This window comes from Conger conger, chromosome 9 (genome assembly GCF_963514075.1).
Source record: "Conger conger chromosome 9, fConCon1.1, whole genome shotgun sequence".
Taxonomy (NCBI): Eukaryota; Metazoa; Chordata; class Actinopteri; order Anguilliformes; family Congridae; genus Conger; species Conger conger.
The window spans coordinates 5,352,881-5,375,787 of NC_083768.1; the positions used below are offsets into that span (position 1 = coordinate 5,352,881).

Consider the following 22,907-nt stretch of genomic DNA (forward strand, 5'->3'; position numbering starts at 1 on the left):
CTAAAAATGGCCTCAGAAAATAGCCTTACAAAATGGCCATACCCAATTTTGTTATTCTGACCACCTGCACTTTGCTGGCTGTTTCCTAACATCCCCTGTGTCTCTCATAAATCAGAATCAGCGGTGGCTGATTATAAGGTCTACGGCATCAGTCTGAGAAAAACAGGATCTGTGCGCCGCTCAATAAAACTTTGACTTCCTAGGATGTTCCAGTACATAAACTGTATATTTCAGTTCCTGACAAGTTTGTTTACCACCAATAATCTTAGTGGACAATCTGAAAAGTCAATAAAAGGTGCATAGACCCTTCTGCTCTCTGCAGAATACTGCTGTAACATTGTAATACTGTGTAATAAAGTACACACTGACATAAAAGGCAAATGCAATGCAATCTAACTGCAAATGGAGGAGCGTCAACCTCTTTTTGAATAATTATATTATCTGCTAACCACCTGTGGCTACAAACTGTAGGGTGCCAACTAAAACATGCTAAATATGTGCTAAATAAAACGTGTTTCAGAATCTACGAGTGCGGTTACCGCTGGGCTAACTTTAAAAGGCTACAGCAGGCTGGTATACTGGAGCACTCACCTGCAGTGGGAGATCTTGTGCGCCGACAGGAGAAACAGACAGAGTGGATTTGAGCGTTGCGCTCCGTCCTGGAAAACAGTGTATTAATAGCCTGCAGTTCGGCTGTGATCCCATTAGCGCATTTGCGTTATTGTGACTATTAATCCCGCCATCAACACGCTATTTTATCAGCGCATTATATCCCTGGTTTATCAACTCAATTTGGGATGCATTACTGCACATGTCTGTGATGCATCAGATATCAAACACCAGAATCACCCAGTGATTGATGTAATTGCCCCCTTTAACCTAACAGCTGGTTTCACCGCCTTTAGCTGCAATAATTGGCGGTGTAACCAGTTATATTAATTCATGGGGGAAAGAACTCACAGAGGTGTTTTAGGTGTTTGATCATTTTCTTCATTAAATAAATTAAATGGTCATTTAAAAAATGTTTTGTATTTACTTAGGTTCCCTTTGTCTAATATTCAATTTTGTCTGAAGTTACGCTTAAGTGTGTAAATATGCAATTATATAGGGAATCAGGAAGGGGGCAAATAGTTTTTCATGGCGCTGTATGTCTTTGTGTGTGTGTCCGTATTTGTGTGTCTGTGTCTGTCTGTGTGTGTTCCTCTCGCTGAGAGAGAGTGTGTGTGTGTGTGTGTGTGTGTTACACCAAAGTCGACTTTACTTTTGAATGACTCAGGCAGGACAGATAAATCTTTCAATAAATATTCTTTAAAAACTTTCTTTATTTCTATGGCCAGCACAGCAGTGGCATCCATGTTGTGACCTGGCCTGTGATGGAAGCTAACTCCACACTAAGATTCAACCCAGCCGGCCTGTCACCTCCAACCCAGCCGGCCTGTCACCTCCAACCCAGCCGGCCTGTCACCTCCAACCCAGCCGGCCTGTCACCTTTAACCCAGCCGGCCTGTCACCTCTAACCCAGCCGGCCTGTCACCTCCAACCCAGCCGGCCTGTCACCTCCAACCCAGCCGGCCTGTCACCTCCAACCCAGCCGGCCTGTCACCTCTAACCCAGCAGGCCTGTCACCTTTAACCCAGCAGGCCTGTCACCTCCAACCCAGCTGAGTCTCCCGTTACTGTGTCTCTGGCTCACCGTGGCGAGACTGTGCCAGGGAAGGCAGGGTCACTGCCAGCTTTGAGCCAGAGGACCCTGCTGCTGCACCAGTGTGAGGACTCACTGACCTGGCCTCCACTGCAGGCTGTTATGAGAAGCACCCAAAAGCCCACCGTTCAGATACAGACACGGCCATCTCTGCTGACAATCACAGGGACAGGCCCATTCTTATAGCCAATCACAGGGACAGGCCCATTCTTATAGCCAATCACAGGGACAGGCCCATTCTTATAGCCAATCACAGAGACAGGCCCATTCTTATAGCCAATCACAGAGACACGCCCATCTTTACTACCAATCACAGAGACACGCCCATATCTACCACAGAGACACGCCCATCTAAAATACAAGTTTTCACTTCAACCTGTTTTTGTCATCCAAGACACTAATTTTGTTGAGCTGACTTTCTGCCGGGTAGGGGCGGGCTGTAGCATAGTGGTTAAGGTACATGACTGGGACACGCAAGGTTGGTGGTTCGATCCCCGGTGTAGCCACAATAAGATCTGCACAGCCATTGGGCCCTTGAGCAAGGCCCTTAACCCTGCATTGCTCCAGGGGAGGATTGTCTCCTGCTTAGTCTAATCAACTGTACTTCACTCTGGATAAGAGCGTCTGCCAAATGCCAATAATGTAATGTAATGTAATGTAATGCCTCATGTTCCAGTCCGACAGTAAAATGGCCGCCTGTCACTCAAACAGAGATACGGAGAGAAGCCGCCTCTGCTGCCGTAGCCAATCAGAAACAGGTCAGGGCAGAAGGGGAGGTAGCCAGGTCTGGCTGTTTTGAAGCCCACTGCGCTGTTCTATCACTCTTTAGCCTAACGGGCTAACAGGCTAACGGGCTAACGGGCTTATTCCCTAATCTTCTTAGGGTGCTGTGGCCAAGAGGCTGCTGTAAAAACAGGCTCTGGAATTAGACGCTTGTTGTAAGCTTCTATATAAGAATTGAAACAAAGCCAACATGTTCAGAGCTGTGAGCGGATCTGGGTCATCCTGCGGAGCCAGACGTCATTGTTGTGGATTCAGGGACGAGTAAATTCATTAGCGAGTACGTTAAGTGGAGGACGGGGCGTAATCTCTAGTGGGTGGGAGGATCAGCTCATTTAAAAAAGACTATTCTCACCGCCTGAGATATTTCCAATTGCCCATAAACTGGAGATTTTTGGTGGATGCCCTGGTTTTAATTCCTTTTTTTTAAGGCGCGGCAATTTTGCCTGCAGTTTCCATAGATTACTGCAGAGATCGGCAGACAATATGAGGTTCTGGTGCACTGTAGATGAATAGCCACTAGATGGAGACAAATAGCCAGTTCATGTCAGAAAAGCGAACTAAATTCTTGTTCTGGCAACAACACTGGTATATTCAATCGTTTAACCTGTGGGTTTCATTATAAAATCTTCGACATGATTCCCCCTTATCAGGTGATACAATTGAAGTTAAATATTTTTAAATATAGATGATAGCAGCGATTACTTGCAAGAACAGTTATTATTATTTTATTCTCAATGCCACACTGCTAATGTGTACTTGAACAGGATATTTAATCTCAGTCACCTTCTACTAAACTGTGTTGAAACAGGACATATGAGATGTCTATATTGGGCGGGTAGAACCTTAAGTCACCTCTCCGAAAGCAGTTTGCTGAGCAAATAATTTCAGGGTCTCTGTGTCCTATGAAACTTGAGACCCACCTGGTGATTATTCAAAACACTGCGTCTCCATGGGTAATCTGTGTGTGTGGACGGGTTTTTTCTTTGACTCGTAATTAGTCATTTTATGACTTCCGTCAGCAGAATTTATTCTTCAATGAACCGGTCTGAGCCGCCGCATAACATAGCATCGGCATTGTTCTAGAGCGAATGAAACCCCGTGACAGTGCTATAAATTAATTTTAAAAAATGGGGCGATATTGGCTCAGGCCGTGAGAGCAGTCGTCTGGCAGGTGGAGAGTTGCCCGTTTGATCCTGCCCTGGGTGTGTCGACGTGTCCCTGAGTATGACACCTAACCCCTAAATGCTCCTGATGAGCTGGTTGGTGCCTCGCATGGCAGCCAATCGCCGTTGGTGAGTGAGTGTGTGTGTGTGTGTGTGTGTGTGAGAGAGTGTGTGTGTGTGTGTGTGTGAGTGTGTGTGTGTGTGTGTGTGTGTGAGAGAGTGTGTGTGTGTGTGTGTGTGTGTGTGTGAGCGTGAGTGAATGAATGGGTGAATGAGAAGCATGAATTATACAGCACTTTAAAAACATAAAAACACAACTGTATGGAGTTTATTGTTTATTGTTTATCTAAAGGATCCCCATTAGCTCATGCCCTAGCAATTCACGAGTCTTTCAGGGGTCCACACACAACAAACATTACAAGAAACATTACAACAAAAACCACAGTAATACAGTGACATAAATAAAATGTCAACAAAATCTAGTTAAAATAAATAAATAATAAATAAAAAAACTTACACCTTTGTTTAAGTGCATTCATTATGAATACAGTAGCAATATAAAAATAAATACAATTTAAACAAGAGAGAATTTTATTGTTATAAAAGCATCACAAAAACGCAGACATCTCTCCAGCCTAAATAAGTGACCAAAGAACCAAAATAAACAGCAGCCTGTCATCTGCAACCCAATAAGTCTCTTTTTAAACTATATCATGTTTTTTTTTTCGTGGTGGATATCAAGGGATAAATGATTCCAAATTGTAATGGCTCTGTAAAGTACTGTTCTTTTTAGGGAGTCAGTTCTTGGTTTGTTTTGCATAATATTACCGTTGCCAGCATTTCTGGTTTTGTGACTATGAACATTGTTACAAAAAAAAAACTATTTCATCCCGGAGTGGAAAAAGGTAGACCAGTCTTTTTAAACTACTGATGCCCAGGATCTTGATTCCTGTTTTTTTAAATGGTGCCTAAGAGCTTAAGATTTACCACAGACTATTTATAAAACCATCCACCCTTAAGCGCATGCTTTCTGGACACACAGCTCTTTTTATTAATCTTATACGCAAAGGATATCTCCCATTAAATCATCAGCTGATGCTGTAAAAATGTAGATTTGATCTTAGTCAACATGCTCATGCCTCTCACACCTCATTCAACAGCTAGAGCAGGGCTCCCCAGCCCTGTTCCCGGAGGTCTACTGCCTTGTTTCACTCCAACCCTAACAAAGTACTCCTCATTCAACAGCTAGAGCAGGGCTCCCCAACCCTGTTCCCGGAGGTCTACTGCCTTGTTTCACTCCAACCATGACAAAGTACTCCTCATTCAACAGCTAGAGCAGGGCTCCCCAACCCTGTTCCCGGAGGTCTATTGCCTTGTTTCACTCCAACCATGACAAAGTACTCCTCATTCAACAGCTAGAGCAGGGCTCCCAAACCCTGTTCCCGGAGGTCTACTGCCTTGTTTCACTCCAACCATGACAAAGTACTCCTCATTCAACAGCTAGAGCAGGGCTCCCCAACCCTGTTCCCGGAGGTCTATTGCCTTGTTTCACTCCAACCATGACAAAGTACTCCTCATTCAACAGCTAGAGCAGGGCTCCCCAACCCTGTTCCCGGAGGTCTACTGCCTTGTTTCACTCCAACCCTAACAAAGTACTCCTCATTCAACAGCTAGAGCAGGGCTCCCCAACCCTGTTCCCGGAGGCCTACTGCCTTGTTTCACTTCAACCATGACAAAGTACTCCTCATTCAACAGCTAGAGCAGGGCTCCCCAACCCTGTTCCCGGAGGTCTACTGCCTTGTTTCACTCCAACCCTAACAAAGTACTCCTCATTCAACAGCTAGAGCAGGGCTGCCCGGCCCTGTTCCCGGAGGTCTACTGCCTTGTTTCACTCCAACCCTAACAAAGCATAGCTCATTCAACAGCTAGAACAGGGCTCCCCAACCCTGTTCCCGGAGGTCTACTGCCTTGTTTCACTCGAACCCTAACAAAGCACTCCTCATTCAACAGCTAGAGCAGGGCTCCCCAACCCTGTTCCCGGAGGTCTACTGCCTTGTTTCACTCCAACCCTAACAAAGTACTCCTCATTCAACAGCTAGAGCAGGGCTCCCCAACCCTGTTCCCGGAGGTCTACTGCCTTGTTTCACTCCAACCCTAACAAAGTACTCCTCATTCAACAGCTAGAGCAGGGCTCCCCAGCCCTGTTCCCGGAGGTCTACTGCCTTGTTTCACTCCAACCCTAACAAAGTACTCCTCATTCAACAGCTAGAGCAGGGCTCCCCAACCCTGTTCCCGGAGGTCTACTGCCTTGTTTCACTCCAGCCCTAACAAAGTACTCCTCATTCAACAGCTAGAGCAGGGCTCCCCAACCCTGTTCCTGGAGGTCTACTGCCTTGTTTCACTCCAACCCTAACAAAGCACTCCTCATTCAACAGCTAGAGCAGGGCTCCCCAACCCTGTTCCCGGAGGTCTACTGCCTTGTTTCACTCCAACCATGACAAAGTACTCCTCATTCAACAGCAAGAGCAGGGCTCCCAAACCCTGTTCCCGGAGGTCTACTGCCTTGTTTCACTCCAACCCTAACAAAGTACTCCTCATTCAACAGCTAGAGCAGGGCTCCCCAGCCCTGTTCCCGGAGGTCTACTGCCTTGTTTCACTCCAATCCTAACAAAGTACTCCTCATTCAACAGCTAGAGCAGGGCTCCCCAACCCTGTTCCCGGAGGTCTACTGCCTTGTTTCACTCCAACCGTGACAAAGTACTCCTCATTCAACAGCTAGAGCACACACAGCGCACATAGTACACACACAGACACACACAGCACACACACACACACACACACACACACACACACACAGCACACACACACACACAGCGCACATGCACACTCATACTGACTTTTGTTTCTCTCCTTATTTGGGCACACTTTAGGCTACATTTTTAATCAGGGCTGGGCTGCAGAATGGGCTGGCCTCTCATGTTCAGGCTTGATAGAGAAGGTTTTATAAGCTGGATCCTGTCCACAAGGGGCCTGTGGAGCCATCCTGCGCACACCTCTCGCACAACAAAACGCATTTCAGGCATATTTCAGATAGCATATTCAGAGATCACAGCTCGCTTCTTCAGTTTATAGTCCTGGGTATTGCTTTGAGGATATTTGTTACATAAAGGCTGTTGAAAAAAGGTTTAATCCATCAATGTTTTAAACACTGACAATTTCTCAGCTAACACGAACAAGATGCCTCACAATGATGGCTACGAAGGATGTTAAGATGAGTGAGTTATTGGGTTTTAGACATTACTAAGAGGTCCTATGCCTTCCGGCGTCAGTGAGTGTGATCAGTATGACTCGACATATTTTATGATATACTAATTTTACATGCTGTGTCATAGAAACGTTTTCCTAAATAAACAGTTACTATCATGGTTATTACACACAGCTCAGATGGCTTCTGGTAGGGATCCTCACTGGACTAATTAGACATCGATCCCACCCACCCCCCACCCCCCCCGATATACAGTATGTAATTAATATCTAGAGTTTTTACTGAGTCAGCAACCTTGTGTATTTGAGCCGGCCTTGAAAATAGTGCTGGACGTCCGTATTGATTTCATCTCTTGTGCGCGTGAGGAACGGGCTTGGCGATGGGATTGTATATAAGGTAATGCTGGGCTGGCGGTTTGTAGCCTGTAGCCACATCTGTATTTCAGACATGCAAAACTTGAAGACAAACCTATGTTCCATTTAAATTCAGAGTTTATATGAAAAGCCTCTTTCAGGTGACAAATTCTAGAAACTCATCCTAAATACCCTAATATGTTATCTTTGTTATTCTGTTTGTGCTGTGTGCATAGTATAAAAGCTGAAAGGGACATGGTTCTCAGAGAAAATAAACCCAAGGATAAGTATTTGCTCGAGCACGCAAACTATAAACTAGTATCTTTACTCATGTACATGCTTGTTGACATTTTCTTGGAAACCTCAAATTAAATTCAAGCTACAATTCGATTCACATAATTGTTTTTAATTGTGTTTAATTACTGCCCTTTTTTAAATCACAGAGGCAACCACAGATAATTACAATTATACATTATATCCTGATCCTGATCTCCTTTATAGTCTGGGCTCAGGTCAAAGCAGAATAGCACAAACTCCTTGAACCACAATGGTGCAAGAGCATGGGTTTGCGTCTGTTATGCTAATATTGTGTTTGTGTCCTGTTGCTTTAATGGTGTGATATGGAAGTTGCAATCGATGTGTTACTCCCTACAGTTCTACCACAGATTCTCACCGCTACAGTAATTAGTGAATTTGTAGATGATTTTTTTTGCTTGTTAATACTCCCAGTATCCTAACCCCCCAATGGGATTCTCGACGAGTCACGTGATGTCGTCACACTCGGTCCCTTCTCCGAACTCTGTGCGCCTCCCACCTCTCACACTGGGAAGTGACGTCAAAATATCCAAGGAACAAGCTAGAAATACGTAAAGAATTTCCGGAGACGCATACCGTCTGTTTCAAACGCACTAGCTAGAAAGATAGCTAGTGATAAGGCGAAAAAAACAGCGGTCATTGGAATACAAGCGCGCCAGACAAAGGAATAACGAAATCGAGCTATTGGTAGCTCAAGTGGAGGTAAGGACATCACCTAAATGAAAATGCGACTGACCTTTTCGCTGTTTATACTTAGCTGGACAGCTAGCTACCAAACGTTAACGAGCTACTGTTTTGTGTCGTAGCTACGGTGGCTTGCTAACGCTGGTTAGCGCTATGGTTAGTGAACTAGCACTAGCTAGCTAGGTAACACGATAGCAGCCATAGATGCAGCTTGCTTGCAATCCTTTGATTTGATAATGGGTGATATGGATGGATGGATGCATCGCTCATATGATGTGTGTTTGTATAAGTTAAAGTCAGCACTGAGGTAGGCTATGTGATAACGTTATCTGGCTATTTATTCAGTTAGCTAGATAACGCTACACCAGCTAACATGTAGCTACTGATTGTTTCGTTGGTAAACATCGCTGTGGCTATGTGTGGATCATATACATATCGTTAGCTAACGTTAACTCTTTTTACTAAATAACGTTACAAAAACGGACGAGTTCATCAAAAGACCTCATACTTAGCATCATTGGCTTGCTGAAGCTGCTAATTAGCGAATGTTAACTTACTAACTAGGTAAGTTAGTGTTGTCTACATCACACTAGATCTACAAAATTGGTTGCTCATTGGGAAGCTAGCTAAGTTGGATCATGTCAAGCAAGCACTATTTTTGTATGTTTGCTGAATAGTTAACAGCTAAATCGGAAATAATATTATTTCATGGTCGTTTCAAAAGATGTTTTTTTTTTTCTCCTTTGTAGTCACCGTTGGGAATATTATGATTAAGTAGAGGGCTTCTGAGTCTTTCAATTATTATTGGAGATTAATTTGCTTCGTCACTTTACGCTGGTAACGTGGTGACCTAGCTAGTATTTTTAAACCAAACTTGAAGAATGTTCTAGCTCAGGGGTCGGAAACCCTGGTCCTGGAGAGCCGCAGGGTGTGCTGGCTTTCGTCTCCACCTTAAAATAAGCAACCGATTCAGACCCAAGAAACCAGGTGAGGTGAGTTAACTGTAATCAACGGCTTTCATTGATCAATTAATGCCAAGTAACAACGAAAGCCAGCGCACCCTGCTGCTCTCCAGGACCAGGGTTGCCGACCCCTGTTCTAGCTGTAACCTTACTAGATCATACCGATATGCTTCGACCACTAAGATGGCAGTTCTGTTTCATGAGTTGAATTGACATCTGGTGCCCTAAAATTGAATAGTTAGTTATGATTAATTCAAATATTTTGATAAGATACGGACAGTTCTTTCGCCAAACAGTTTGACTTACTCCTATTCCGTCACATTCATTTGAATGTATTTTTTTGTTATTTTGATAGAAGAAGCGCCAAACCCAGAACATTAAGATGAATAAACTAATGCATTAATCCCCGTTGAAGACTGTGTAAAGTTTCGGAATAACTTAAGTAATCACGTGTGTGCTTGTCTGTCAGTCAGCGGTCAGTCAGATTCGTTTTGCCCAGTCGTATGATAAAGTCGTTTTGCTCATGAGTTGATTCCGCCGGAGCGAGAAGAATGTGTACACAATATGGTATGTGGCAAGTTTATGGCTTTGACGTAAAACGTCAACGTCTCGAGTATTCGAGAGCTTTCTGCTTTGTTTCAGAGAAATCACCCTTCGCTGATGTACTATTGTGCATTCTCTCCGTGCTGCGTTTAATAAAGAGTGCCTTATAACAATGGCCCTTTCATCGGCGGTTTGATTTGTGTGCATTTCCTCGACATCCGTGTGCTGCGCGGTAATGGCCAGGGCCGTTACTGCTATTTGTGATGGGAAGAGCCGTGACGAGCTTTTATCAGATGACCTATATAAATGAATTGGCGTTGGTTGCTCAAGGCCACCGGAAAGGTTGGTGGCTCAAGGCCTGGTATACATTACATTGCATTAATGGCATTTGGCAGACGCTCTTATCCAGAGCGGTGTACGGTTGATTAGACTAAGTGGGAGACAATCCTCCCGTGGAGCAATGCAGGGTTAAGGGCCTTGCTCAAGGGCCCAACGGCTTTGCGGATCTTATTGGATCGAACCCCCGACCTTGCGTGTCGAAGTCCTGTACCTTAACGACTACGCTACAGTAATAATAATACAAGTATTATTTTATTCTCTCCCTCTCTCTCCTTCTATCTCCCTCCCTCTCTCTCCCTCTTTCTCAGCCAGTATGCTACAGTAATACAATAATATTCACACAGCTGTTGGGCCCTTGAGCAAGGCCCTTAACCCCACATTGCTCCAGGGGGGATTGTACAGTGCGTGAAGTGTCATCAGCTTCTTGTCCGGGGGTAGAATGACCTGGCGGCCACGCTGTGTGTAATCTGTGATTTACGGCGCTGAGTGTCCGCCGATCTGGCCGTCCTATGAATCCTTACCAACTGGTGACATTGACTGTGAGGCAGAAAGAAATTTTTTTTTCCGTGTTGTTGCCTCCCAGGAACTGGTAGTTCTCATCAGTTGTGGGTAGTTCCGGTCAGTTGCTGGTAGTTCTGGTCAGTTGCTGGTAGTTCTGGTCAGGTGCGGGTAGTTCTGGTCAGTTGCTGGTAGTTCTGGTCAGTTGCGGGTAGTTCTGGTCAGGTGCGGGTAGTTCTGGTCAGTTGCTGGTAGTTCTGGTCAGTTGCGGGTAGTTCTGGTCAGGTGCGGGTAGTTCTGGTCAGGTGCGGGTAGTTCTGGTCAGTTGCTGGTAGTTCTGGTCAGGTGCGGGTAGTTCTGGTCAGTTGCTGGTAGTTCTGGTCAGTTGCGGGTAGTTCTGGTCAGGTGCGGGTAGTTCTGGTCAGTTGCTGGTAGTTCTGGTCAGTTGCTGGTAGTTCTGGTCAGTTGCTGGTGTTTCTTGTTTTCCCCCCTTTCGCGTTTTGGATCCATTTTGGAGCGCAGTGTTATTCTGGGCTGCAGAAAGTTTAGCGGGCTATTTTTACTCCGTGGGATAGTAATCAGTGAAGAACGTCTCTGCACTTGTGCCAATCGGTGCCAAGTCCGGCCGCCGTTACTGGCAGGTGCCGTGTCCGGGTCGTGGGCGGCAGATCAACGGCTCCGTCTCCCTCGCAGGCCGTCTGGAGAGGGGCGGTGCTCTGGCGGTTTATTGTCCGAAAGCGAAATTCCTGACTGCTTGTCCCGGTTCCAGAATGATTTGAGCGATGCCGTGCCTGCAGATACGCACCAGGCCTGCAGATACGCACCAGGCCTGCAGATACGCACCAGGCCTGCAGATACGCACCAGGCCTGCAGATACGCACGGGGCCTGCAGATACGCACCGGGCCTGCAGATACGCACGAGGCCTGCAGATACGCACCGGGCCTGCAGATACGCACCGGGCCTGCAGATACGCACCGGGCCTGCAGATACGCACGAGGCCTGCAGATACGCACGAGGCCTGCAGATACGCACGAGGCCTGCAGATACGCACGAGGCCTGCAGATACGCACCGGGCCTGCAGATACGCACCGGGCCTGCAGATACGCACCGGGCCTGCAGATACGCACCGGGCCTGCAGATACGCACCGGGCCTGCAGATACGCACGAGGCCTGCAGATACGCACGAGGCCTGCAGATACGCACGAGGCCTGCAGATACGCACCGGGCCTGCAGATACGCACCGGGCCTGCAGATACGCACGAGGCCTGCAGATACGCACGAGGCCTGCAGATACGCACGAGGCCTGCAGATACGCACGAGGCCTGCAGATACGCACGAGGCCTGCAGATACGCACGAGGCCTGCAGATACGCACCGGGCCTGCAGATACGCACCGGGCCTGCAGATACGCACCGGGCCTGCAGATACGCACGAGGCCTGCAGATACGCACGAGGCCTGCAGATACGCACGAGGCCTGCAGATACGCACGAGGCCTGCAGATACGCACGAGGCCTGCAGATACGCACCGGGCCTGCAGATACGCACCGGGCCTGCAGATACGCACCGGGCCTGCAGATACGCACCGGGCCTGCAGATACGCACCGGGCCTGCAGATACGCACGAGGCCTGCAGATACGCACGAGGCCTGCAGATACGCACAAGGCCTGCAGATACGCACGAGGCCTGCAGATACGCACCAGGCCTGCCAGAGGAAGCTCCGGTTGAGTGACGTCGCGCTAGAATCGGCGATGCCGGGATGTGCTTAGACCTGCGTCGTTCATGTCTGAAATCCGCATTCAGAATGAGGAAATTAGATGTTGTGTAATTAGTGTAGGTGGGGGGGGGTGTTCGACAAGCTGTAGCCACGCAAAGATAATTGGCCTGACAAATGTTCAATTTGTTAAGAGTTGTTTTTAATGGGGCTGTAAAGATAGCTTTTGGGGTTACTCACTGTTCCAGTCTATAGCAGAATGTGTATAGAACAGACCTGGGTCAATTACGTAATTGTTTTGGATTCAAATACCAGATGGTGGGGGTTTGGACTTTTTGAGTGTAATTCATAGTCTTACAATCCTCTAATCAAGCGAAGTATTTCAATACAAAACAATTACGCGTAGAGATGTCCCCTGTTGTGTGATTTATTTATTTATTTAGTCTTGTTTCCGTGTTAGCGTGGTGTCGGTCATGGCGAGCTGACCTTACGCTGGGGTTTCTGTTCTGCTCTCTAGGGGAAGGTCAGTCATTCACTGGAAACAAACAGGGCTGAAGAACCACAGGCCGCCAATGTGTAGGATAAAATGGCTGACTGTGCGTCAGTGATCAGTGATCAGTACTGTTCTAGCGATTTCTCACTTTTCCCTGGATAACGGGGGGAGAGAGAGAGAGAGAGAGATTATGGGGCTTGGAGTCCTACCTGAACAATGTTCACACATTACACAGGGCATCCACTGAATCCATACCTAGTGTTACAATTTCATGCTGAGCAGGAATTAATATTTGCTCAAGCGACCTTATCGTGGCTACACCGGGGCTTGAACCACCAACCTTCCGGGTCCCAGTCATGCACCATAGCCACTAGACTACAGGCTGCCCCAGTCATGTACCTTAGCCGCTAGGCTACAGGCTGCCCCAGTCATGTACCTTAGCCACTAGGCTACAGGCTGCCCCAGTCATGTACCTTAGCCGCTAGGCTACAGGCTGCCCCAGTCATGTACCTTAGCCACTAGGCTACAGGCTGCCCCAGTCATGTACCTTAGCCACTAGGCTACAGGCTGCCCCAGTCATGTACCTTAGCCACTAGGCTACAGGCTGCCCCAGTCATGTACCTTAGCCACTAGGCTACAGGCTGCCCCAGTCATGTACCTTAGCCACTAGGCTACAGGCTGCCCCAGTCATGTACCTTAGCCACTAGGCTACAGGCTGCCCCAGTCATGTACCTTAGCCACTAGGCTACAGGCTGCCCTAGTCATGTACCTTAGCCACTAGGCTACAGGCTGCCCCAGTCATGTACCTTAGCCACTAGGCTACAGGCTGCCCCAGTCATGTACCTTAGCCACTAGGCTACAGGCTGCCCCAGTCATGTACCTTAGCCACTAGGCTACAGGCTGCCCCAGTCATGTACCTTAGCCGCTAGCCTACAGGCTGCTCCAGTCATGTACCTTAGCCACTAGGCTACAGGCCGGCCGCATTATCAGCCCTGTGTCTGCAGTCAGTCATCCTGTCACCACCAAGTAGGTCAGCCCATCACATGAGTGGCTGCTGGAGTGTTGGGCTAGAGCAGAATGTGGGGGGTTGGGGAAGGACTGTGTCCATCTCAGGTGGACTTCGTGCGGGAGAAAAGGCTGTGCCGTTTTAGAAATGCAGATACGTGGATGTGTCCGTATCGTTCGTTTTCTCAGGTCACGGCTGCAGCTCTTCCCTCCTCCTGTCTGACCTTCACCACGGAGACGCCCGACAGGAGGGAAATGAGCGCCGTTCAAGCGGGGTTTTGCAATGTCTTTATTGGCCATTGCGAAACGCGTATCTCCGTGACGATAAATATGTGTGTTGCGAGATCCTCTTTGAAATGCGACCGTTGTCACGCGGTTCCTCTCCAGCGGCTGGTCTGAAGCTGATCTGTCGTTTCTGCCCGTTATTATCCTGAAATGACATTCAGGATACTCGATATGAATGTCTGGGGGAAAGTGGTGATCGGATGCCCGTTAGGCGATCTTTCGGGGGTCTCCCCCACCATTCCGGGGCACGTTACCTGGAGCACACGGAGAGGGTTATCTGATCTGATCTGTCTCAGGTGTGTCTGGCTGGCTGGCTGCGGGAACAGCACCCTGGCAGGTAAGGATGTCGTGTGACATTCCAGGTCAAATTCTTTTTCTTTTTTCTTCTTTTTTTTTTTTTTTTTTTTTTTTTAAACATGCGTAAAAATTCCTAACAAAAGTCAAACGCCAATAAGGTAGTGAACTATGACAACTATCAGAGTAATCGGTAGGCCTAATGACTTCAGGCTGATATTTTGATGGTTATCTCAGAGGAAATATGGCCCTGTGGGGCCAGAAATTGCAGGAGCTAACGTTTCTGGCGGTTTCTGGCAGTTTCTGGCAGTTTCTGGAGTCTGTCTTTACTTGTTGTGCAATAATCTCACTGTTGAGAACATCTGAACAGAATGAGCACTGTTCGGTTATCTGATTTTGTCAAAAGTTTCTCCTGGCAGTGAGTTTTGGTCCCCATTGTTTGAAAAGCACCTCGTTTGTTAAAGTTTAACACATATTTCACAGAAGCAAAACTCACAACCAGATGGCCTGGCACATTACACTACACTACACTACACACGTGCACACACACACACACACACACACACACGCTTGCATACACACTCGTACAGATATACACAGTACACACAGATACACATACACATATACACAGTACACACACACACACACACACAAACCAGTCTCTTGTGACTATTAGCCTATTATGCAGGCTCAACTCAATCACCTTTGAAAAATGTTATGAAATGATTGCTTTTCATACATTTAGTTTTTTGTTGGTTGTAAAAACCAACAAACTTTTAAAATAATGGCTGCAGAAATGTAGTCACAGTGTGCATGTTTTCGGCTCACACATACACAGGTTGTATTGTCATGTTTCATAAGCAAGTGCTAATTGTTGTTTGCCACATCTAAACCAATGAAAGAGTGTTATTTGAATGTGTTCATGTGAACCGAGTCCCCCCACACTCTTAGGAATGTCTTTCAGAATCACGCAGAAAGAAACCAGTCTGTGACTCCATAAAACACACTCCCTCCACTGTCCTCTTGACCACCCCAAACAGAGTGGCGTGGGTCTCAGAGTGTGGTCAAAACCACATCGCCAGTGTGCGGGGAAAATGCACATATCAGATATCACAGATGAGCATCGTCTGATGAAACTGATCCAGTAAAAACACAATAGCAGCTATTCTTCAGTTCAACTTTCTCATTTATTTGATCAAACAGAATAAGAGACTGGAAGGCCTGCCAGCTTTCTGATAGTTCTTCAATTTGCACACAGTATGACTTAAATACAGTTTTCAGCATACTGCCCCAGAAGGGAGGGGGGAACATAAACAAAAATACACGCAGGTGGCTGCTAACTTTTATCAGTATTTGGTCTTTACTGTTATCAGTATTTTGTCTTCACTGTTACCCCCTGTTGGCCTTCTATGAGAACCGGAGTGTGCTAGCTACCCCCTTCTGGGTGAAGCAGAGACATCAAGGTGAAAGGCTGTCTGCCTGCTGGGAGAGAGGCAAAGAAAGACTCCCTTTTAACACTTAATAAAGAAGTGGTGTAATAGGAATAAGGATTATAATAAAAGGTTATCTTTCATCACGTGATTATCTCTATGTTGACACGCATTGTAAATTAAGAATCAATTCGGAAAATTATCCTTACAATCAGCCATGAAGTGGACCGTAGCCCCACCTAAGGAACAGCACTCTGAGGTCATTACTGTGTCCCAGGCTGTGTGTCTGTGATAATAACCACCTTTCGTTTAGCACGTGGGCAGTTTAGCACGTGTCAGAGGTGTGGAGATGTGCTGGAACCTGATCCCAGCTCTCCCATTGGCTAATCCGGAGACATTTCTAACCCGTTCGTCGTGGCTACAAACTCCTTCATAACCGTCGCGGAAGTCTGATGTTCTGTCGTATTGCTGTTGGATAACTGTAATTGCAGGTTGACGTTCCTGACGCTTATGCCCCCTTGCATTGTTACAGAGTTAAGGTTTAAAGGTACAATGGGTAATTTCGGACTTATAATGGTCAAGAGAGGAATATTAGCAATATTAGCTGTTTATCCCTCCCCCTTCTCTGTAAACACGCTGATGTTGAAACGCCATTGGTTGTGGCAGTTGGAACCAATTTTCAACCAATGAGATTGAATTATTGTACAGTTATACACTGTTGAGTGTCGGGCCGTCAACTGTATATTTTGAAACCCGAATTTAAGGACTATAAACTCAGGCAGAGGGTGAGTCAACATGTCAGTGAGCCTTCTTCAGTGATGGGAAGGGATTGCATGGTCTTGTAACAATGTTATAACACAGAAATCTTACCAAGTGTACCTTTAAGGTTTGGGAAACTGATTATGTTTAAGAGTTTGGGAAAGGTTTCTTTTTTTTGGTACAGTAAAAGAGAAAATCTTCCCCAGTGATGGGACCCGTGTACATGCAGTTGCTGGACTCGGGCGGGTTACATATTTAAGAAAACACCATGGCCCTCACTGTGCCCCCCTGGGGTGCTCTGGTGACGTCGTGATCTCCCCGGCGGTACGCAAATGACCTGGGACAGTTGGAGAAGTATGCGTTCTTTCCGTTGGAGATTTGCATGTTTTTGTGTAAATGTTTGCGGCCCGTCCTCCGGTGTTCGGCACGGGCCGCTTCTTTTGGCCTTTGGGCGGATCGGCGGCTCTGGAAACCTGCTGCGCTCGTTCTGCGATTTGAATGTCGTTCGCCGGGTGACGGGCGGCCCTTTGCCGCGTCCTCGCCCCCTTTGATGCGTTCCTGATCGACGGCATCGCTCCAGCTGCCCTAATGGACGAGGCACAGTGTCGGCGCCCCGCAGCGTGCTAACGTGCTAACGGCAAAGGCCTGCCGTCTGGTGTTCCCGTGGGCTGGGTAGCGGTGAAGTTCGAGGAGCCGATACTGACGTTATCGAGCGTGTGATGTATTGTGGGGTTGGTCGACATAGCCAGCCTCCTAACGCCCCCCCCCCCCCCCCCCCAGCCTTCACTCATGAGCTGAGCCTTGAGCCTCCTACACCCCTGCCCCTGCCCCCTGCCCCCTGCCCCCTGCCCCCTGCCCCCTGCCCCCTGCCTCCCCCTCCCTGGCCGGACGCCCGTCACGCCGGGAGCGATTAGGGGCTGACCCGCCCTGACGGCGTCACAGGGGGGACGGGTTTCCACGGGAAACGGGACGGTCCGTGCGCCAGGCTCCCTTCCTCTCACAGCCTGGCCGACTCGCTGTCACGTGTTTCGTTTGGGCTGAGTCAGCGTAACCCCCCCCCCCCCCCCCGGCTCTTTTTTAAGAAAAGTAGACGGTGAAAAATTTGCTTATTTTGAAGTGCATTGGCCGCAAGCCAGTCCTGCTGTAGGTTCGCCCACCTGTGCCTGTTACATCAGAATGGAATGTTCTGGATTGCAGCGTCAGTGTGAGAGAATGCAGGCTTGTCTTTGCCTTTTTTGAGTCTTTGGACGTTTTCGGTTATTTTCCCACAACGGTCACGAGCGTTTTCCCGGAAACGGGGAGAGAGAACCTTGCTGCTGCATTTAGTGTCATGTTACTTTCAGAGACCCTGAAGGTGTTCTGTTACGGTTGTGCTTCCTGTCAGGGCAGGAAGTGGAAAGGTGGCCTCACAACTGATGGTAAGGCACAGTGGAGTGCGGTTGCCGGGCGACGGGTTTCCCTGGCGATCCCACAGCGGTGCTCTTGGGGAAACATTCCCTCTGCCCGGAAACCAGTTCAGAAGCTTTGCACTGCTTTTCATGTTTAACAGAAATGCTCATTCAAATTCAAATGATTCCTCCCTTCAATTTGAGAGGAAACGTCGGCTGCGGAGCTAAATGGATGCAGCAGCAACCTAGTTAAGCCAGGGTGTTGAGGTTCTGGGTCGGGGCAGTGTTGAGGTTCTGGGTCAGGGCAGTGTTGAGGTTCTGGGTCAGGGCAGTGTTGAGGTTCTGGGTCAGGGCAGTGTTGAGGTTCTGGGTCGAGTCAGTGTTGAGGTTCTGGGTCGAGTCAGTGTTGAGGTTCTGGGTCAGGGCAGTGTTGAGGTTCTGGGTCAGGGCAGTGTTGAGGTTCTGGGTCAGGGCAGTGTTGAGGTTCTGGGTCGAGTCAGTGTTGAGGTTCTGGGTCGGGTCAGCGTTGAGGTTCTGGGTCAGGGCAGTGTTGAGGTTCTGGGTCAGGGCAGTGTTGAGGTTCTGGGTCGGGTCAGCGTTGAGGTTCTGGGTCAGGGCAGCGTTGAGGTTCTGGGTCAGGGCAGTGTTGAGGTTCTGGGTCAGGGCAGTGTTGAGGTTCTGGGTCGGGTCAGCGTTGAGGTTCTGGGTCGGGTCAGCGTTGAGGTTCTGGGTCGGGTCAGCGTTGAGGTTCTGGGTCGGGTCAGCGTTGAGGTTCTGGGTCAGGGCAGTGTTGAGGTTCTGGGTCAGGGCAGTGTTGAGGTTCTGGGTCGGGTCAGAACAGCCAGTATGTGGGTGTAGAACTGTGTCTGAGTCCCACACACAGTTCCACACACAGTGAAGCCAAAAAATGCCAGTGAAAATAGTCACCGCTGTTATCGATTTGGTGTCGATAGGAAGGTCAATCAGAAGTGAGTCCTTGCAGCTTCCACGTGATTAGCAGAAGCACGTCACATGGTCACATGGTCACATGGTCACATGGTCACATGGTCACATGCAAGTGGTCCATCGTTGCAGCTGGGGTCAGATCATGCACGTTGCCGCGGGAGACCCCAGGACGCTCACACCACTTCCTGTCTGAACCGAAACCATGCTTTTCCAGCCTCCGCTCAAAGCGGTTGCGTTTACGAAGAGAGTTTAATCGACCCTGTCTGGGCTGGGACCCCCAGGGCTCTGTGCACCCCCCCCAGTGTTCCTGGGGAACGTTTTCCTGCATTCCCACCGAGCGGCCAAACCCCGGCCTCTTTCCTGAAGCTCATTTCCTGGCCGCGTGGGTCACGCACCAGCACCGCTGCGATTGGCGTTCAGTGTGTCAACACTCCCAATGCGCTCAAAGTACAAAGTCTCTTATTCCTGCTGGGAAATGTAGTCGCGGTCACGGTCGGGGGTCCCACTGCAGAGCCGCTGTGATTGGACGATTGATTCGGTCGCGTTTGTGATTGGTTTGGCTGCAGCGGTGCTGGCCTGGTCGGTCCGGTTTGTGGTTGGTTTGGCTGGCCTGCTCTGTCTCTCCCTGGCCTCTCCCTGGTCTCTCCCTGGCCTGCTCTGTCTCTCCCTGGTCTCTCCCTGGCCTGCTCTGTCTCTCCCTGGTCTCTCCCTGGTCTCTCCCTGGCCTCTCCCTGGCCTCTCCCTGGCCTCTCCCTGGCCTCTCCCTGGCCTCTCCCTGGCCTCTCCCTGGTCTCTCACGCTGTGTGCCTCGTTTGTTTTCCGCAGGTTGAAGACGAAGTCGCTGAAGGACCGGGGCAGCCATGGTGGAGTACTACCACATTCTGGGAGTGCAGAGAAACGCCTCTCAAGAAGACATCAAAAAAGCGTGAGAACCGCCTCCTCCACGGTCGCTGGTTTTATCTGCGGCCGACACACGCTACCACAGTACAGCACTAAAGATAAGACTAATGGTCTTTATGCCTTTATAGACTTTATGTCAGGGGTTTTTGTCTTGGGACCGCACGTTTATGAGGTTAGAGGCAGTTATACGACTTTTGGCGATGCGTCTTATATGACTCGCTGTATGTCTAAGGGTTCAATCAATTATCTTTTTAGCGTTTCTACTGTAAGTGTACACATGTAAACACCATGCATACAGCTGGCGTATCATTTTCAGTGGTATGTGACTTCTCTACTTGATGCCTTGCATTGTATAGTTGGCATTTATATCAGGGACACTAGTTCAGAGCATTTTACATGAGTGTGCCTCATGTAAGTTACCTGTGAGTCAGCATCCAGCTGTAATACAAAGGTTGACCAGGTTTGCACTGCACATTGTGTAATAAACCTGCATCCTGTTGACTCGCACCCCTGCACACTTAGCAGTTTAGAGTCCTCACAGACATAGACAACCTAGGATACCTGCACCCCATAGTCACTCGCCCCTACACCAGTGCCATCACAAGATGCATACTAAGTGTATCATTGTAGGCTATACAGGCCACAGGCACGTCCGCGTCTAAATGGATAGATAGCGATCATATAGAGCCACACTATTGGTGGACATTTGCAGTTCCTGAACTGTTAGAACCGTGGAGCAGTTGAACTTATCTTTTGGAGTCAGCTAAACGAGAACCAAATTAAATGAACCCTGTTCCAGTAGCGTTGGTCAGACTACACGCGTTTCCTTCACCTCTCGGATACTTCCGCCTTTTGGTGTATTTGGGGGGGTTCTTGCACTCGTTATAGTATATATAAAAAAATATTATAATGATTATAAATTCAGAAAAACTTAAAGGGCAGTAATGCTGTATCCAGAAAGAAAAAACTAACTAAAAGGTTGAAAATGGATTGTGGAATTGGGGTTGAATATGAAGCCTGCATCATGAATATGTATATTATATAGAGCCTGTTCAGTCCCAGTCCCGGGCTGGTTTTCTCTCCGTTAGCGGCTAGCGGTTAGCGGCTGTTAAAGCACCAGCCTCACACTGCCCGTCTGCTGGGGATTAGTGTGGCTGATGCACACGGGGGGGGGGGCAGGGGCTACCGGGGTGGGGGTGTGGATTAGCCCCTCCCCCAACACTCTGCTGTCCTGCAGATAGAAACGTCTCACAACCGCGAAGACCACAGCTCACCTTGGCGTCTTGAGCACTATATCTGGGTTAGGCTCCGAGCCACGACGTGCAGCGGATGTGGCAAAATGCTACGCTAGCGCAGCCGAGTTATCATCCACTGCATCTGCTCCTGCTGACAAATCTCTAGTCAAAGTTCATCTGGTGTTAGCTGAGCCTTGCAGTGCTCAGCCCACCCCCTCCACACGCACACGCACACGCACACACGTTGCAGTTCTGAGCTTCTCTGTGCTGCTGGACTCCTGCGTTTCCATTCTGAAGCTGCCCGTGAAAAACCTTTAACCTTTGACCTTTGACCTTGGTGCATCATACCGTACACCGAGGTCGCTCAGCAGAGGCGAACTGCAAACGTATCTCAGTTCTGTCAGTGGAACAGAAACGCGTGATTTACACTCGCAGCAGGAGAGTCCGACTCCCCTCGGGCGGTCACGCCCAGGCTTAACGCCCTGCTGGATGCTCTCCAGGTAACTCCCCTGGATGGGCTGAAGAGCCTGTAGCCTCGTCATCATCTAAGTGATGCCCAGCCCTGTTCCTGGAGATCTACCATCCTGTAGGTCTCACTTCAACCCTAACAAAGCACACCTCATTCAACGGCTAGAGCAGGGCTGCCCAACCCTGTTCCTGGAGATCTACCATCCTGTAGGTTTTCACTCCAACCCTAACAAAGCACACCTCATTCAACGGCTAGAGCAGGGCTGCTCCTTGAGTTGCTAACTAGTACAATCAGGTGTACCAAGTTACCATCCGACAGCTTGTCTCAGCAGTACAACTTTATCTGTGATTGTGATGCCTCTCCCCTCTCTCTCCCCCTCTCTCTCTCCCCCTCTCTCTCTCCCCCTCTCTCTCCCACCTCTCTCTCTCTCTCCCCCTCTCTCTCTCTCTCTCCTCTCCCCCTCTCTCTCTCTCTCTCTCCCCCTCTCTCTCTCTCTCCTCCCCCTCTCTCTCTCTCTCTCACCCCCTCTCTCTCTCTCCTCTCTCCCCCTCTCTCTCTCTCTCTCCCCTCTCTCTCTCCCTCTCTCTCCCTCCTCTCTCCCTCCCCCTCTCTCTCTCAGGTACAGGAAACTGGCTCTAAAATGGCATCCGGACAAGAACCCGGAGAACAAAGATGAGGCGGAGCGGAAGTTCAAAGAGCTCTCTGAGGCTATGAAGTCCTGTCAGACGGTAGGGCCCGTCGGCACGTTTAACACGCTAATGACACGTGTCCTCCACGCCCTGTCTCTCTGTGCAGGGAGGCCTGTCGTCTGTGGTAGCGTTTCAGTGCTTAAAGACAAGCTTTTCCCTTCTTTCCTTCGACCATTTTCTTCAACAAGATTTTATTCCAGTTCCTCTCCAGTCAATATCTTTTTCACACCTCATTCTCCCCCATCACCTTTGACGTCAGTGAAATCAACTCCCTGCCCTTCAGATATTCTCCCCAATAGATCAGTTTTCACATCGCAGAAGCTAGTTCTGCTCTAACTTTCCTTCCAGCTGGTCTTTAAAAGGTTGACAGTGTGATCCCTGCTCCAGGACTGGAGTGTGACATCCCTGGCTTAAATGCTTCTGTACACGAATCAAGAGAAAAAACATTTTAAGAATAGACCCTTATTGATAAACATATCTTTTCGGCTACCCGCACATTGCTCATGATGTCAAACTATGCTTTAAATATTTATGTCAAGTTCTGAATTAAGGGTTGAGAGAGATCTCGAAGATGAGGCCCTTACTTGTGCTGTTCTCTCTGAACATGACCTTGCTTAGCAACAGAAGCTAGCCTGGCGATGGATCACATGGGTCATGAGTAATATGTGGGATGTTTTCTATGGTTCACTTCAGTTTG

At 48.5% G+C, this 22,907-nt stretch overlaps 1 protein-coding gene across 1 annotated transcript in view; it reads left to right on the forward strand.

Moving 5' to 3' along the window:
* The first annotated feature begins 8,085 nt into the window (after window positions 1-8,085).
* The window catches only part of LOC133137948 (dnaJ homolog subfamily B member 6-like), a 25,498-nt gene continuing 10,676 nt past the window's right edge, over window positions 8,086-22,907 (forward strand). Inside the window, 4 exon segments of the mRNA XM_061256371.1 lie at window positions 8,086-8,282; window positions 19,743-19,842; window positions 22,141-22,226; window positions 22,229-22,249. Of these exon segments, the coding sequence (XP_061112355.1) occupies window positions 19,778-19,842; window positions 22,141-22,226; window positions 22,229-22,249 (172 nt within the window). The 5' untranslated portion in view covers window positions 8,086-8,282; window positions 19,743-19,777.